General features: G+C 49.5%; 2 gene segments (V, D, J or C); both read right to left on the bottom strand.

Annotated features, from left to right (window-relative positions):
- Nucleotides 1-5671: 5671 nt before the first annotated feature.
- On the bottom strand, nt 5672-6540 carry LOC132251555 (immunoglobulin heavy variable 7-4-1-like). The segment is given in 2 exon segments: nt 5672-6024; nt 6454-6540. Coding segments are annotated over 2 exon segments (396 nt in total).
- Nucleotides 6541-13988: 7448 nt separating this feature from the next.
- LOC132251554 (immunoglobulin heavy variable 1-8-like) lies at nt 13989-14837 on the bottom strand. The segment is given in 2 exon segments: nt 13989-14341; nt 14749-14837. Coding segments are annotated over 2 exon segments (396 nt in total).
- Nucleotides 14838-15785: the final 948 nt, after the last annotated feature.

Here is a 15785-nt window from a genome sequence, read left to right as displayed (position 1 = left end):
GGATCTGTGACACTTGAAATAGCAAAACTTGACTTGAACCAAATAAATGCTCCTCTTTGTCATACTGTGCGATGCTAGCCCCAGTCTGACATGAAGTGAGAAGGGAAAATTGGAACCTAGGCCCCATTAGCTTGCTCTGGAAATTGGGCTCCTAACTTATTGTACTTTAAAAAAGGGCCACAGAAAACTTGTCTTTGAGGTATGTGCTCATCCCAGGATGCTGGCAGGGACTAGGAGAATTGGGTTTTGGTTTTACAGGAAGGATTTTTACTTGCTCTAAATGGGTTTTGCTTCAGTGTGCATCTTGCACAGTAGTGTGTTGCTGCATCCTCAGTTCTCAGGGTGCTCAGATGCAGGTAGATGGTGGTCTTGGAGCTGTCCCAGGTGATGAAGAGTCAGCCCTGAAAGTCCTTGACTATGTCAGTCCATCTAGAATGTGGACTGAAGTCTCCTATTCTTTCCGGCACAGGGGATAGATGGATCAGTCAATGATATAGCAAGGAAACTCCAGCCCAGATATGACGAATGATTTGGTCATGTTTTCCCTAGTTGTCCTGACTTCTGTGCCAGACTGAGTCAGCTGGACTTGGGAACTTAACCTTGCAGGGGAACAACACTGAGCCATTAATAGCCCAAGTGTTTGCATTCCCAGGTAGCAGGGTTATCTGGTGGATGGGTGGAAAGGAGAGGATAGAAGGGGCGAGAGAGAGGGAGAGAGAGTGGGATGTGTATAAGGATAGATGGATTTCCTACGGTTCATCAGAAATCTTGAAGATAACTCATACGACTTCGCTGTGGGTTTAAAATTCCAGATCCTTTTCTTCTTGGGACAGCACTGAGAGTTGGACTGTGCCATAATCCCAGTATCCCCAGCCACAGGCCAGACCGTTATGGGGTGGGTGGGACTGGGAGTATCTGTGGTCCTGCATGAGCTGCTGTTCAGGGGAGGGGGGTGGGATATGACTTGGACTCCCCTGGGGCTGGTGTCCAGGGCAGGGGATCCCCAGTGCGAAGCCAGAGGAGTGGCTGGTTGGGTTAACTTCCTCCTGGACTGCTGCACTCTCCCAGACAGACACAGTAGTGGGTGCAGTTGAGGCTGGGCCAGGACTCCTGGGCTCTGCTCCAGCCCTGGATGTTCTGGCCCATGGAAAGTCAAATTTAGCTGGTATTTTAGCTCCTAGGGGGTTGAAAGCACAGTTGGTAAGAGCCCTGGGAGGTGGATGGAGCAGAGGAAACACTGGGCTCTGTTGCTTCTGCAGTTCTATGTGCAGATGGCTGTGGGCTCTTCCCCCATCTCTGCCTGGGTGCAAGGGTGCGGTGTGTGGGCATGGAGCAATCTCTGCCCTGAAGATGCCCTGGGCCTGGTGCAGCAGAAGGGTCTGGTGTTAGCAGATGCCCCCAGGGTGAAGGCCAAGCAGACCTGTGTCCATGTAGAGGCTTATCCTGGTGCTGGGCTCTGGGTTTCTGGTATGTGGAGCTGCCACCCCCTGCATCAGGGGAATGAGGCTGATGGTGCAGCTGGTGATATTACAGCCAAGGATTGCCAGTAGCTTTTAGTCCGTGCCTCACACGGGACACCAGCCCCATCCTCGATCCCCTTGTTGTCAGGTGCAAATGCAGCAGGTACTTGGAACTGCCCTGTGAAGGCTAAATCTTCCTTCATTTCATAGATTTGATTGTTTTCTAGGGTCATAGGGACCTATTAGATCATTGAGTCTGACCGCCCAGTTCTGGGCAAGAAAGAGCACTGGGATCAAGTGACCACAGCCAGGTGTTAGTCTAATCTCCTCTTGGACACTTCCAAGGTAGGGGAAAGCACCACCTCCCTAGGAAGTCCGTTCCATATTTTGGCAATCCTCATGTAAAGAATGTCTTCCTGATGTCTGATCTAAATCTACTCTCCTTCAGTTTGTGGCTGTTATTTCTAGTAACCCCGAGGGGTGCCCTGATAAACAGTGTCCCCGACTCCCTGCTCATCCCACTGGTGAGTCTGTAGACAGCCACAAGATCACCTCTCAGCCTTCTCTTGTGGAGGCTGAAGAGATTCAGGTCCCTCGATCTGTCTTCATAGGATCTTACCTGCAGGCCTTCGACCATACGAGTGTCCCTCCTCTGAACCCTTTACAGGTTATCCCCATCCCTTCATTGAACTTCATGAAAATGATAAAGTATAGGTGTGTGTTTGTGTGTGATTTTTTTTTTTTTTTTTTGGATCTCCTCTGCTCTAGCAGACCCTCTGCCAAATTTGTTCTTCCAGCGACAGGTTAGAACAAGGCAGGGTAAAGTTGAACCTTATGAACTAACTGCATCAGTGGTGAAAAGGGGGTTTTAAATAACATCTGCTTGCATGTGATGCTATGTGGGGAGTGAGGTGGACGCTGAGCACCAGGGATTGCAGAGCCCCACTAGAGTCTGTCCTGCCCCCACCTTCTCTAGGCTATGGATTCCCCGGTCCTCACAGCTCCCTGGACCCTGGGCTGGAGAATCCACCCCTGCCTGCAGCCCTTGGCTGTGTGAAGGGCTCCAGCTGAAGGCAGATGAGGCCATGTGCGTGTCCAGCAGCTGGAATGCTTCCTTTATAAATGGCTTGACCCTTGCACTTGGAAATGGTTCAGATGTTACATCCCTCTTTGTCCTTCTGGTTAGAGCAACACATCCAGGCCACACTGAGTAAGGAAGGGGCAGGCCGGAGGCAGCAGCCCAGGAAGGGTCAATGAGGAATGTAATGATCTCCCCCAGCTGGGATCAGCTTCATTTAAAACAGCTGCTCCTATAAGAGGCCAGAGGGGCTGGAGAGGCACTTGCCATCAGACGAAGGAGTCTCTGGGCAAAGGGGATGATCTAGTTGGTGACCTAAGAATTGAAGGAAAGCTGGGAGACAGTGGCCACAAGCTCAGCACTTTTACTATCCATCTTAAAGCTGGCAAGTCAGTCAACAATGCCGAAGTCCTCAACTGCAGGAAAGCTGATGTTGATAAGCTCAGGAGGCTTGTTGTTTAGGCCATGAGTCATCAGGGAGAGGAGTCCAAGATGGAGCGAACCTTTAGGGAGCAAACAAGAAAAGCCAAGGCTGCAAATGAACTCCATCTGACTGCACATATCAAGGACAATAAAAAATCCTTTTTCAGATTTGTGGGAGTCGGAAGAAAAGCAAGGGTAACATTGGGCCCCTGCTAAACCAAGTGGGACAACTGATAACTGACACCAAGGAAAAAGCCAACCTGCTTAATGGGTACTTTGCCTTGGTTTTCCATCAGACCAAAGGGGCTGCCCTGCCGACCATGATGCAGGAGGGCCAGGGTGACGTTTAATTTATACCCAGCGTCACTGTACACCTTTTAAAGGAACACCTTGAGAGGCTGGACACCTTCAAGTCAGCTGGTCCTGACAGATTGCACCCCCAAGGACTTAAGGAGCTAGCAGGCATCATAGCCCAGCCACTGGCAAAGATATTTGAAGATTCGTGATGCTCGGGTGAAGTACCTGAAGATTGGAAGAAGGCTGATGTACTGCCCATCTTTAAGAAAGAGAGGAAAGTAGATCTGGGGAACTACAGGCCAGTCATCTTGACCTCTTTCACTGGAAAAATTCTGGAAACCAATATCAAAGAGACCACTGTTGACAAGCTGCCTGAATATCAAAGAGGGACAGCCAGCACGGGCTTGTTGTGTGTAGGTCTTGCCTGAGCAATCTCATCTCCTTCTATGACCAGGTGACACATCACCTGGAGAAGGGAGAAGTGATTGACCTCATATAACTGGACTTTTAAAAAAGCCTTTAATCTGGTGTCCCATGATCTTCTTATGGGAAAAAAAGTTGCCAACTGTGTCGTCAGCTACATCACAGTTCAATGGCTGGGGAATTGGCTCTCAGGCCAGACCCAGAGTGGTAGTCAAATGAAGTGGATCATTATGGTGCTCCTTGACCAGTGGTGTCCCCCAAGGCTCCATCCTTGGATTGGTTCTCTTTAACATCTTGATCAATGATGTGGACACTGGTGTCAGAAGTGCACTGGCCAAGTTTGCTAATGACACTAAAAATTGGGATACAGGGTCCACATCTGAGGATAGGCTGGTGATCCATGCTGACTTGGATAGGCTTAGAAAGTGGGCAGAGATAAACCTGATGACGTTCAATACCAAGAATTGCAAGGTACTCCACCTCAGAGGGGGGATGGGGGTGGGGGGCAACCTGCCGCAAACTTATAGGTTTGGCAGTGCTACCCTCACTTGGGGGTCATGATTGACCACAAGATGAACATGAGCCACCAATACGATGTCACAGCTGGCAAAGAAAACAAAACTCTGACTTGCATCCATAGATGCTTCTCAAGTAAATCTCAGGATGTCATCCTCCCACTGTACCTGGCCTTGGTGAGGCCACAGCTGGAGTACTGCATCCCGTTCTGGGCTCCACAATTCAAGAAGGATGTGGAAAACCTTGACAGTCCAGAGCAGAGCCACATGCATGATCAGAGGGCAGGAGTCTCGGCTTTATGAAGAGAGGCTGAGAGCCATGGGACTCTTCAGCGTGGAAAAGCGCAGGCCCAGGGGTGTCCTGGTGGCAGCATAGAAGTATGTCAGGGGTGTGCATCAGGATCTGGGGGAACGTCTCTTCCCCAGAGCACCCCAAGGGATGACAAAGACCAACAGTCACAAATTCCTCCAAGAACATTTTAGGCTGGACATAAGAAAAAAATTCATTACTGTCCTAGCCCCCAACACCTGGAATAGGCTTCTTCTAGAGGTGGTGCAGGAACCTACTCTGGACTCTTCTAAGAAAAGTTTGGACACTTATCTTGCTGGGATCCTTTGACCCCAGCTGACTTCCTGCCCCTGGGGAGGGGGGCTGGACTTGATCTTTCAAGGTCCCTTCCAGCCCTAATGTCTATGAAATCCACAGCCTCTCCTGGGATAAGTTCCAGTGCTGAACCACACTCCAGGCGAGAGCATTACCTTTATCTCCAACCCTCCCTTTCCTGTCTTGCAGTTTAGAGCCTTTGCTCCTTATGCTACCCCCCCACCCTCCCATGCCTACAAGGAACAGTCTGTCTCCATCCTCCATATAAGCACCCTGGAAGTGTTTGAAGGCTGCTATCAAATCCCCTTCAGTCACTTCCATTCCAGACTAAACATCCTCATTTTTCCAGTGTTTCCTTGTGGGTCCTGTTTCCTTCACTTTACTTTTTTTGTTCTCCCCACTGGACCCTTTCAAATGTGAATTTGGCATCCCTCTTGGATGGCGTGTGGGGCCCAAAGTTGCACACAGTGATCCAGGCATGGCCTCACCAGTGCACAGTAGTGTGAGAGAAGCCCTGCCCTTGAAGTTCTGATCACACTCCCATGAAAACAGGTGAATGGGCTAGTGCCTTCCTTTTGTCCCAGTGGGGGCTGGAGTTTGGGGCTCTAAGCAGCCATCCCATAACATGGCTTCTCAAAGGCTTTGGCCTGTTTGCCTCTTCCACTGCCGCTCTCTGAGCCATGCACACAGAGCTCTGGGATGAAGGAGGGACCTGGGTACCTAGGAACCAAAATCCCCTTGGGTTGTACTGGAACTGGGGTTCTTGGGTCACCCGAGACCTTGGGAGGAAAGGACCCAAAGTTGCCTCCAACGGGTGAGTACGCACTGGGGTGACAAAGGGACTCAGTGTTGCCTGGAGACCCAGAGGCTTTCACTGAGGTTTTTGACTTGCTCTAGATGCATTTTGTCTCACTGTGTCCCTGGCACAGTAATACAAGGCTGTGTCATCCGTCTTCAGGCTGTTCAGCTGCAGATAGGCTGTGCTGATGGAGGTGTCCATGGTGATGGTGAATCGCCCTTTGAAAGCCTCGGCATAGCCAGTATTACCACTATTGGTATTGATCCATCCTATGTACTCAAGCCCTTTCCCAGGGGCCTGACGCACCCAACCCATGCTATAGCTGGTGAATGTGTAGCTAGATGTTCTACACGTCAACTTCACCGACTCCCCAGGCTTCTTGACTTCTGCGCCAGACTGGGTCAGCTGGACCTGGGAGCTGACTCCTGCTGAGAGAGGACAATGGAGGGAATAACGTCTTATTAATTTCTGCCTTTTTTTTTTTTTTTTTTTTTTTACAATTCCTTTTTTAGTTGAATCCATGTCTACCCTTTTTATTCCTGCTTAGAAGTGTCTAAACTCCTTTTATTTAAAGCCCTTTTATCCACAGACCCCCTGCATGTGGTAAAAGATGCTTTCCCACTATTCTTCTCCAGGCAAATCAAAGTGCACAGAGTCTGAGCCTGAGGTGAGCATACTTCCTATTGAAATTTCCCAGTCGATTCTCACACTGATGACAGAGAAATACTGGAGACCCTTGGGTGGTAATTATATCCCAGAATTGCTGCATCCTAGGCTGATCCCAGGTCATGACACCTTCTCTCTTCCCCCCGGGCCCTGTCCTCTCTGGGTGTCTGTGCATCTCCTGCACTCACCTGAGCAAGCTGCCAGGAAGAGAAGCACACCAAGACCTGCCATGTCAGGTCCCCTCAATGACCCTGTGGGCTGGACAGATGCTGAGTTTCTTCTGCCACGGGCTGGTTTTCCGTGGGGCTTGGCTGCTGTTTATCAGCAGGTTCCCTGCCTCATTTGCATGTGGTCACTGCTTACTCAGTTATATCTATCCCAGCCCACCACCCCGAAATCAGGCCACAGGGACACTGGGTCAGCGTTGTGGAAATGGTAGCCCTGAGGTGTGCTGACCTCAGTGGGACCAGAGTTTGTGCTCAAAATGTAACTGGGCCCAGGTGACATTTGGGTGTCTTACACTGCCCCTGACAGGAAAAGACCCTGGGGTTCAAGTACAGATGTGATTACATGATATCTGGTAATTAGTGAACTGGAGACTGTGGAGGATTTCTATCATAGTCTCCTTCCCGTTCCTCTTTTACCAGTTTTTTTTCCCCCTTTCTTTCCTTTAAACATGGTACCCTCACCTGTCTACCACTGTGGTTGCTAGCAGCTCATTGAGGTAAGCTCATTGGACTTATGGGTCCCACATTGAGCAGGAAGACCCAGTGTCCAGGGATGCCCAGTGTTATGTTCTCAGCGTTTTCATACTTCTAGGCTGTGAGTGCATTTGGAAGTGCAACAACCCATGACCATGAGTCCTCTGCCCTGGGGACACGTGACTTTCCTGGGATTTCAGAGGTTTCTAATGGGCGCTGAATGCAGTTCCTACTCAGTGAAGAGGAGGTGTGGAAGCTGAGGGCCTCACCTGGGATATTTCAGCCTCACTGGTCTGAAGAGAATAAAACTTACCCATGTATTAACTTATAGCATTTCGTGAAGTATTACCATGGCCTTTTACTGCCACCATCTGGATACATCCTCTGTTGAAAGCACAAAGTCTTGGCACACTGGTAATTTCATTGTTTAAAACATTAACTTTGAGAGAGTTATTTCCTCGCTGCCAACAGATGCCAATCAGGGCCTGTTCTTTTCATTTCATTTAGGAAAATGATCTGATTATCAAGGTTTCTTGGGGGAGTTTTGTAAGATTCTGGTGCAACTCCCTATCCTCATACAAGCCATTTTTACATCTCTTCCCCTTTCCCACCTAAAGACAGATGCACATTGCTCTCCCCAACCTGTATTTTGATCCCTCTCATGTGTTAGGTCAGGGGTCTGAGAGCCTCTGTGATCCCCAGGAGACCTGATGTCTTACCACATGGGTTTGTGAACTTCTCTAATGGTGGTTTGTCTTGTAGTACCGTGCTAAGGACACAGCATGGCTGCATCACCCCCTATTAGGCTGCTCAGCTGCACTGCGCTGATGGAGATGTCCATGGAGGTGAGTGCGCTGTGAAAGGCCTGGGCTTAGCCAGTACTGGCAGTGCCTGTACGGATGTATCCTAGCTGTTCCAGCCTTTTCCCAGGGGGCTGATATACCTAGCGCATGTAGTAGCTGTGGCAGAATACCATCTCTGTCTCTCCCCAAACCCTGCTCTCTGACAATTTGGGTCCATTAGTCGCTGTAGAGGGCAGACACCTCTGGCTCCGTAGGCTTCAGGTAACCCTGAGTTGTAACCTGAGCTGGATGCATTCCTGTGGGAGGTGGAAACCTGCTCCCTCTGCCTACATGACTGGCCTCATGCAACCGGGTTGGGGCTTCAACTCCCTAATGTTGTAAGCACTGTCATCATGACTAGGAGGGGGCGAGAGACCCTGACAGTCTACCCGGCAACCAGTGATGCATTTCAAATTGGTGGGCTGTAGGCAACAGTTTCTGGCCTTCACTGGATCAGGTAAATGAGGTCATAAGGTCTATATCGGTTAAGGACCGCCCAGCAGGAGGGAGAGCTGCTATGATGAGATCTCTCAGAGAAGCTGGACCGTGTGAAACTCGCTCTTTCTTTTGAAACTCATGGTCAATGAACCGCCTGCCTCCAGAGGAAATCTCCACCTGCTTCTGCATGATACTTGTGAGTAAGCTACTTCAGCTCTAACTAAATATATAGTTTCCAGTAACTCAGATGTGTAACACTTGAAGTGTCTCGGGTCTACAGCTGCTGACACAGGGCAGCAGCTCAGTGCAGATGACACTGCCCAGAGGGTCCTGAACAGACTGAGCCCCGGTGCTGCACAAGGCTGTCCAGGCCTCCAACCCCTAGCACAAGGCTAACTGCCCCCTGCACACAGCGGTGCATGTGGCCCGAAGCCAGGACGGCGGCAGCAGAGTCGGGTGGCAGGAAAACCCGGCGGGGAACAGAGCTTGACTTGGAGAAGGAGAGAAAACCCTCCGGGACTGTGAAGTAGTAAGCTGCCCTGGAGAGAGGGTCCCCACAGGGTAGGGCCCCCCCGAGGGTTGTGAACGGGCACCACATGGGCCGCTCCTGGGTGACAGTGGGGGAGCTTAGGAGTCTTTGGGTCTTTTTCTCCTTTTTCTTCCCCCCTACCTCCTTTCCTGTAGTGGTGCCTTGGGAGTGGGGCCCCTGCCGTGGAGGGCACCCAGGTAGTCTAAGGACTGCTGATTATATTTGTGGACTGTGCCTTACAGTTTACATAAACCGTTTTGAAGTAATAGTTTATATTTGAATAGAGTTATAGAGTTGCTCTATCAATTTCCTTTCGTCTGGTGTGTTCTACTGTTCATCTCCATTTTGAATGATAAGTGTGTGTGTGGGGGAGGAGAGGGGTTATTGTTTTGTGAATTTGTACATAGATTATACATATATGTCCTTACCCATTAATGGTTTTCTTGTAATAATAAATCTGTATATAGTTAAGTAATTGTTTGACTGGACCTGACTTTATAGGGAACGGATGCGGCCACTGGGCTGTTGTGTCCCTCCACAGCACACTGCCCTGCCAGTAACTCCCTCAATTGGAGAGGGAGGTAGAAACCCGTGGACACCTGGGCTACAGCACTAATGCTTAGATGGGCATCTCATTCCTGGGCAGGACAGAAGTTCCCTTGTGCCCATTTCTAGGATGGGAAACTGAGGCATGGAGTGCAGGAAAACCTGCTTCTCACTGAAACCGAGGAAAAGTTGACAAGTAAGTCCATTAAACAGACCCCAGAGCCCCCTGCTACCCGAGCCTGAACCCTTCCCCATGAGACCGTACCTCTCTCTCCCTGCTGTTCTCACCCAGGGTCTGTGAGCTTCCTGTAGTTACTTGAACAAACTGCCAAGAGGAGCAGAAACCACAAGCCTGTCGTGTCCATGATGCTAAGCACCCTGGAGGGCTGCCCACACTCTGAACTTCTTATTTCATAGACATTAGGGCTGGAAGGCACCTCAAAAGATCATCAAGTCTACCCCCCCCCCCTTCCACCCCAGGGGTAGGAAGTCAGCTGGGGTCAAAGGATCCCAGCAAGATAAGTGTCCAAACGTTTCTTAGAAGAGTCCAGAGTAGGTGCCTGCACCACCTCTGGAAAAGCCTATTCCAGGTCTTGGGGGCTTGGACAGTAAAGAAAATTTTCCTTATGTCCAACCTAAAATGGTCTTGGAGGAATTTGTGACTGTTGGTTCTTGTCCTCCCTTGGGGTGCTCTGGGGAACAGGTGTTCCCCCAGATCCTGATGCACACCCCTGACACATTTATTTGCTTCCACCAGGACACCCCTGGGCCTGCGCTTTTCCAGGCTGAAGAGTCCCATGGCTCTCAGCCTCCCTTCATAATGCCTATTATCTTGCCCTCTGATCGTGCATGTGGCTCTGCTCTGGACTGTCAAGGGTTTCCACATCCTTGAATTGTGGAGCCCAGAACTGGATGCAGTACTCCAGCTGTGGCCTCACCAAGGCCGAGTACAGCGGGAGGATAACATCCTGAGATTTATTTGAGAAGCATCTATGGATGTAAGCCAGAGTTTTGTTTGCTTTGCCAGCTGTGACGTCGCATTGGTGGCTCATGTTCATCTTGTGGTCAGTCATGACCCCCAAGTCTCTTTCAGCCATGGTGCTAGCAAGCATAGCACCGCTGAGCCTATAAGCATGCTGTGAGTTTTATTTTGTTTTTTTCCTCTGAGCTGGAGTACTTCTCGCACCAATATCCACATTGTTTATAAAGATGTTAAAAAGAACCAGTCCAAGGACATGTTCCCCACGTATTTTAACCCAGAGAGACTCCATTTGTTCTTCCTGGGTGCCAATGTCAATTTGCAGGGGGGTATAGCTGTTCCTGACAGAGAGAGCTACACCCCCATCCCTTTTATGTGCATGATCACACCTGTCCAGGGTACAGTCATCTATACCTGTGGTGTAGTCATAAGTGGAGTCCCACCAGGTCTCCATTATCCCTATGATGTAGTTATTCTTGTTTAGCAGGAGGACCAGTTCCTCCTGTTTCTTCCCCAAGCTCCTGGCATTGGTATACAGGCAGGCAAGTGTGCCATTGAGGGCCCTTGCCTTCCCCACAGATCATTCCAGGGCTAGGGCAGGGGTGGGTTCACTTGAGTGCCTTAGCCTGCTGGATTTACAAGGGTTTCCCAGTGGGCTTGCAGTGGCGGTAATCCCCCCAACCCCGCGTGGGCTTAGTTTTAAAGCCCAGTCAAGCAGGTCAGCCAGTCTGGCTGAGAAGAGCCTCCTCCCCAGTGTAGTGAGGTGGAGGCCATCGCTCCCCAGCAGACCACTGCCTCTGATGCCTCATACTCAAAGTTCAGCGAAGTCAGGTGTCCCTGAACGACACTGTCCAAAGGGGTACCGGAAAGGACCCTGAAATGCATTCTTGGGCTCTTCGAGGTCCACGGGCCCACTGATCCAGGCAACAGCTAACTAATTCTCTTACAGAGCTGTCTCTTCCTTCTGAATGGTTTCCAGATATCCCAGCTCATTTATAGCTTCTGAATATACTGATAACGAACGACCATTCAGATTCCTTTTACTTCAACTATCCTTAGACTGACCAATAGCAGTACAATTCTTGCATTCCTTTTGATCAGGTAATTTTTACTGTGCCACAGGGCCTTACTACTTCTAGGCTTTGCTAAATTTACTAGGCCTTACTTTATACAAGGCCCCACTACATCTTAAACTTTAATTAGGCTTTTAGCAACGATATATAGCTTAATATCTAAACAAATACAGAAAAAAAAAAACTTGATATAATCTTCATAGATCCTTCAGCAAGCACCTTTATCACACCCAAGGAACCTTGTTTACTTTTCATTCCATCCAGGAAGAGCACACACCAACTGCTGAAGCTTCCTTATCCTGATGAAGGGTTTTTGAACCCAAAATCTTGCTTAATAACTATTCTCCAACCATTTGGGTTGGTCTAACAGAAGATATCAAATTCATGCAAGGAACCTTGTATGCCTTTATCACACAGACACACTTTTCAGCTGTCACAATTGGCACTCAAGCTGATCAGCAGCAAGTAGGTTGTGCTGATAAAGGTGTTCCTGGTGAGGGTGAATCAGCCCTGGAAAGCCTTGACATATCTAGGATCACCATTATGGGGGCTGATCCATCCAATAAACTCCAGTCCTTTGCCAGGGGGCTGATGTACCCATTTAATGTTGTTGCTGGTAAATGTGTAGCTGGAGGCTTTACAGGACACCTTCACTGACTTCCCAGCCTTCATATCTTCAGCTCCAGACTGGGTTAGGTTGATCTGAGAGTTGTTTCCTGAAGAGGGAGATCAACCAAGGACTGAAATGTTCATTCCTTTCTGGTTGTACTTCCAGGACATACCCAGGAGCATCCGTTGTTCTTCCATGGGCCTCACAGTGCTGCTTCTTTCTCTGTGTTTCATCCATATAACAGCCCTATGATGTGCCACCCCAAGCAGGACTGGGAACATCCCACCACCGCAGGCCTGAGCTCTGAACAGGAGCCCCATGTGCTCCTCCCAGGCCTTCCCTCCTCCCTGGGGATCTGTTAATCACCTCCACTTACCTGGACAAGCTGCCCCAAGTAACAGCAAGCCCAGCCTTGTCCTGCCGATGCTGCTGAGCTCCCTGCACGGCCAGCGAGACTGCACTCTGTTCTGTCGCTGGTGGATTCGCAATTCCTCTCCTTTATCAGGGATAGATCCTGCCTCATTTGCATGTTCACTGCTAATTGTTTAACTGAACCTCAGACTCATCAGCCATTGCCCGTAAATAATATCTGGGACCCAAAGAATGGGACCGTGGAAAGACACCGGGGCACTGCAGTGGGTTGTGTGGTGTTATTAATGAAAACTTATTTCAAGAGGGGCAAAATGAGAGCTGAAATTGTCAACAAGTTTGTCAATGAAGTCTATTATTTTGCTGATGAGGATCTCCTAAATAGGGGCATAATGTCAACAAATATCACAGCTTCCATGGGTGTGATTCATCTTCCCAGCTGAAAGGGAAACTGATGCCAGGCTTTCCAGACTCTGTGAGGGGAACCAGGAAAGTGAATGGGCTTTTGTTGAGTTGCCATTCGTTGAACGTGGATGTGGTCATCAGATCCTCCCTACGAAAGTCTCAGCTTCACACATCTGAAGAAGACAAATGATCCTTGGTGGTTCCCAAGTTCAGCTTTTGTATTCCCCTTGCACTACTTTTAACCCATGAAGATGAGTGGGCACCAGGGACCTTTGGACATACCACAAAACAGGCCTTTAAATTGGCTTAAATGCGCCTTTGCACAGCTTTAGTGGCACTGCTGTTTATACTGTTGGTTGCATATTGAGCTTTAGATTAATTTAGTACCTAGCAAAATAAAACACCTCCAAGGTGTGTTAGTTTGCTACCCAACGAAGTGCAACAGCCACGGAGGGAAGCACCAGCCCTGTGCAGCTCAGGGGTTGTGCAGGCAGCCCAGTGGAGGGCTGTGCAGGCAGGCTCCGCTCAAGGGGGAATAAAAATGGTTAAAGCCTGATTTCTTTTTCCCACCTCCCCTGAGCCTGCCTTAGCTGCACGGGGCCCAGTGCTTCCCTGTGTGGCTGCAGAGCTCGGAGTGGGTGCCAGCCAGTGGGTGCCACAGGGCTATATAAATTGCATCCAATCTCTCTCTTTCTCTCTCTATTGTGTATGTTTTGTTGCTTTTGGTCCTAAATCCCACTTCCATCCTTCTTGATGCAGCAGGGAGGGAAGTTCTTATCAGAGCAAGACCAGTACTAAGCAGGAGACCAGAAGAGTGGTGGCTTGAGGGAGCCGGGCAAAGTTGGTCCTGATGGAGTGGGAGAGTACACGCGGAGGTGGGAGGCTGTCTGAATACACATCCTGAAGAAGAGAAGCTAGAAAGACTTTCAAGTGTTGTGAAACATGTCAGCATGTCCAGCCTTGTACAAAACAGCCATCCCATAACATGGCTTCTCAAAGGCTTTGGCCTGTTTGCCTCTTCCACTGCCGCTCTCTGAGCCATGCACACAGAGCTCTGGGATGAAGGAGGGACCTGGGTACCTAGGAACCAAAATCCCCTTGGGTTGTACTGGAACTGGGGTTCTTGGGCCACCCGAGACCTTAGGAGGAAAGGACCCAAAGTTGCCTCCACTGGGTGAGTGCTCACTGGGGTGACAAAGGGCCTCAGTGTTGCCTGCAGACCCAGAGGCTTTCACTGAGGTTTTTGACTTGCTCTAGATGGATTTTCTCTCACTGTGTCCCTGGCACAGTAATACACGGCTGTGTCATCCGTCTTCAGGCTCTTCAGCTGCAGATAGGCCGTGCTGATGGAGTTGTCCCTGGTGATGGTGAATCGCCCTTTGAAAGCCTCAGCATAGCCAGTATTACCACTATTGGGATTGATCCATCCTATGTACTCAAGCCCTTTCCCAGGGGCCTGACGCACCCAATTCATGTCATAGCTGGTGAATGTGTAGCCAGATGTTCTACATGTCAACTTCACCGACTCCCCAGGCTTCTTGACTTCTGCGCCAGACTGGGTCAGCTGGACCTGGGAGCTGACTCCTGCTGAGAGAGGACAATGGCGGGAATAACGTCTCATTGATTTCTGCCTTTTATACAATTCCTTTCCTAGTTGTGTCCAGGTCTGTCCTTTTGTTCCTGCCTAGTAGTGTCTAAACTCCTTTAATTTTAACCCCTTTATCCACAGACACCCTGTGTGAGGTGACAGATGCTTTCCCATTATTCTTCTCCAGGCCAATCAAAGTGCACAGAGTCTGAGCCTGAGATGCGCATATTGAAATTTAACAGTTGATTCTCACTTACGCTGATGACAGTGAAATATTGGAGACCCTTGGATGGTAATTATATCCCAGAATTGCTGGATCCTAGGCTGATCCCAGGTCCTGACACCTTCTCTCTTCCCCCCGGGCCCTGTCCTCTCTGGGTGTCTGTGCATCTCCTGCACTCACCTGAGCAAGCTGCCAGGAAGAGAAGCACAGCAAGACCTGCCATGTCAGGTCCCCTCAATGACCCTGTGGGCTGGACAGATGCTGAGTTTCTTCTGCCACGGGCTGGTTTTCCGTGGGGCTTGGCTGCTGTTTATCAGCAGGTTCCCTGCCTCATTTGCATGTGGTCACTGCTTACTCAGTTATATCTATCCCAGCCCACCACCCCGAAATCAGGCCACAGGGACACTGGGTCAGCGTTGTGGAAATGGTAGCCCTGAGGTGTGCTGACCTCAGTGGGACCAGAGTTTGTGCTCACAATGTAACTGGGTCCAGGTGACATGTGGTTGTCTTACACTGCCCCTGACAGGAAAAGACCCTGGGGTTCAAGTACAGATGTGATTACATGATATCTGGTAATTAGTGAACTGGAGCCTGTTGAGTATTACTATCATAGTCTCCTTCCTGTTCCCCTTTTGCCAGGTTTTTTTTTTTCCCCTTTTTTTTCTTTTAAACATGGTACCCTCACCTGTCTACCACTGTGGTTGCTAGCAGCTCATTGAGGTAAGCTCATTGGACTTATGGGTCCCACATTGACCAGGAAGACCCAGTGTCCAGAGATGCCCAGTGTTATGTTCTCAGCGTTTTCATACTTCTAGGCTCTGAGTGCAGTTGAAAGTGCAACAACCCACAACCATGAGTCGTCTGCCCTGGGGACATGATTTTCCTGGCATTTCAGAGGTTTCTAATGGGCGCTGAATGCAGTTCCCACTCATTGAAGAGGAGATGTGGAAGCTGAGGGCCTCACCTGGGATATTTCAGCCTCACTGGTCTGAAGAGAATAAAACCTTCCCATGTATTAACTTACAGCATTTCACAAAGTATTTCCATGGCCTTTTACTGCCACCATCTGGATACATCCTCTGTTGAAAGCACAAAGTCTTGGCACACTGGTAATTTCAATGTTTAAACCATTAACTCTGAGAGAGTTATTTCCTCACTGCCAAAAGATGCCAATCAGGGCCTGCTCTTTTCATTTCATTTTGGAAAATGATCTGATT

Source organism: Alligator mississippiensis, chromosome 7, assembly GCF_030867095.1.
Source record: "Alligator mississippiensis isolate rAllMis1 chromosome 7, rAllMis1, whole genome shotgun sequence".
In the NCBI taxonomy this organism is placed as follows: Eukaryota; Metazoa; Chordata; order Crocodylia; family Alligatoridae; genus Alligator; species Alligator mississippiensis.
Note: the sequence above shows the minus strand (reverse complement) of the source record. Positions and strands in the feature narration are given on the sequence as shown.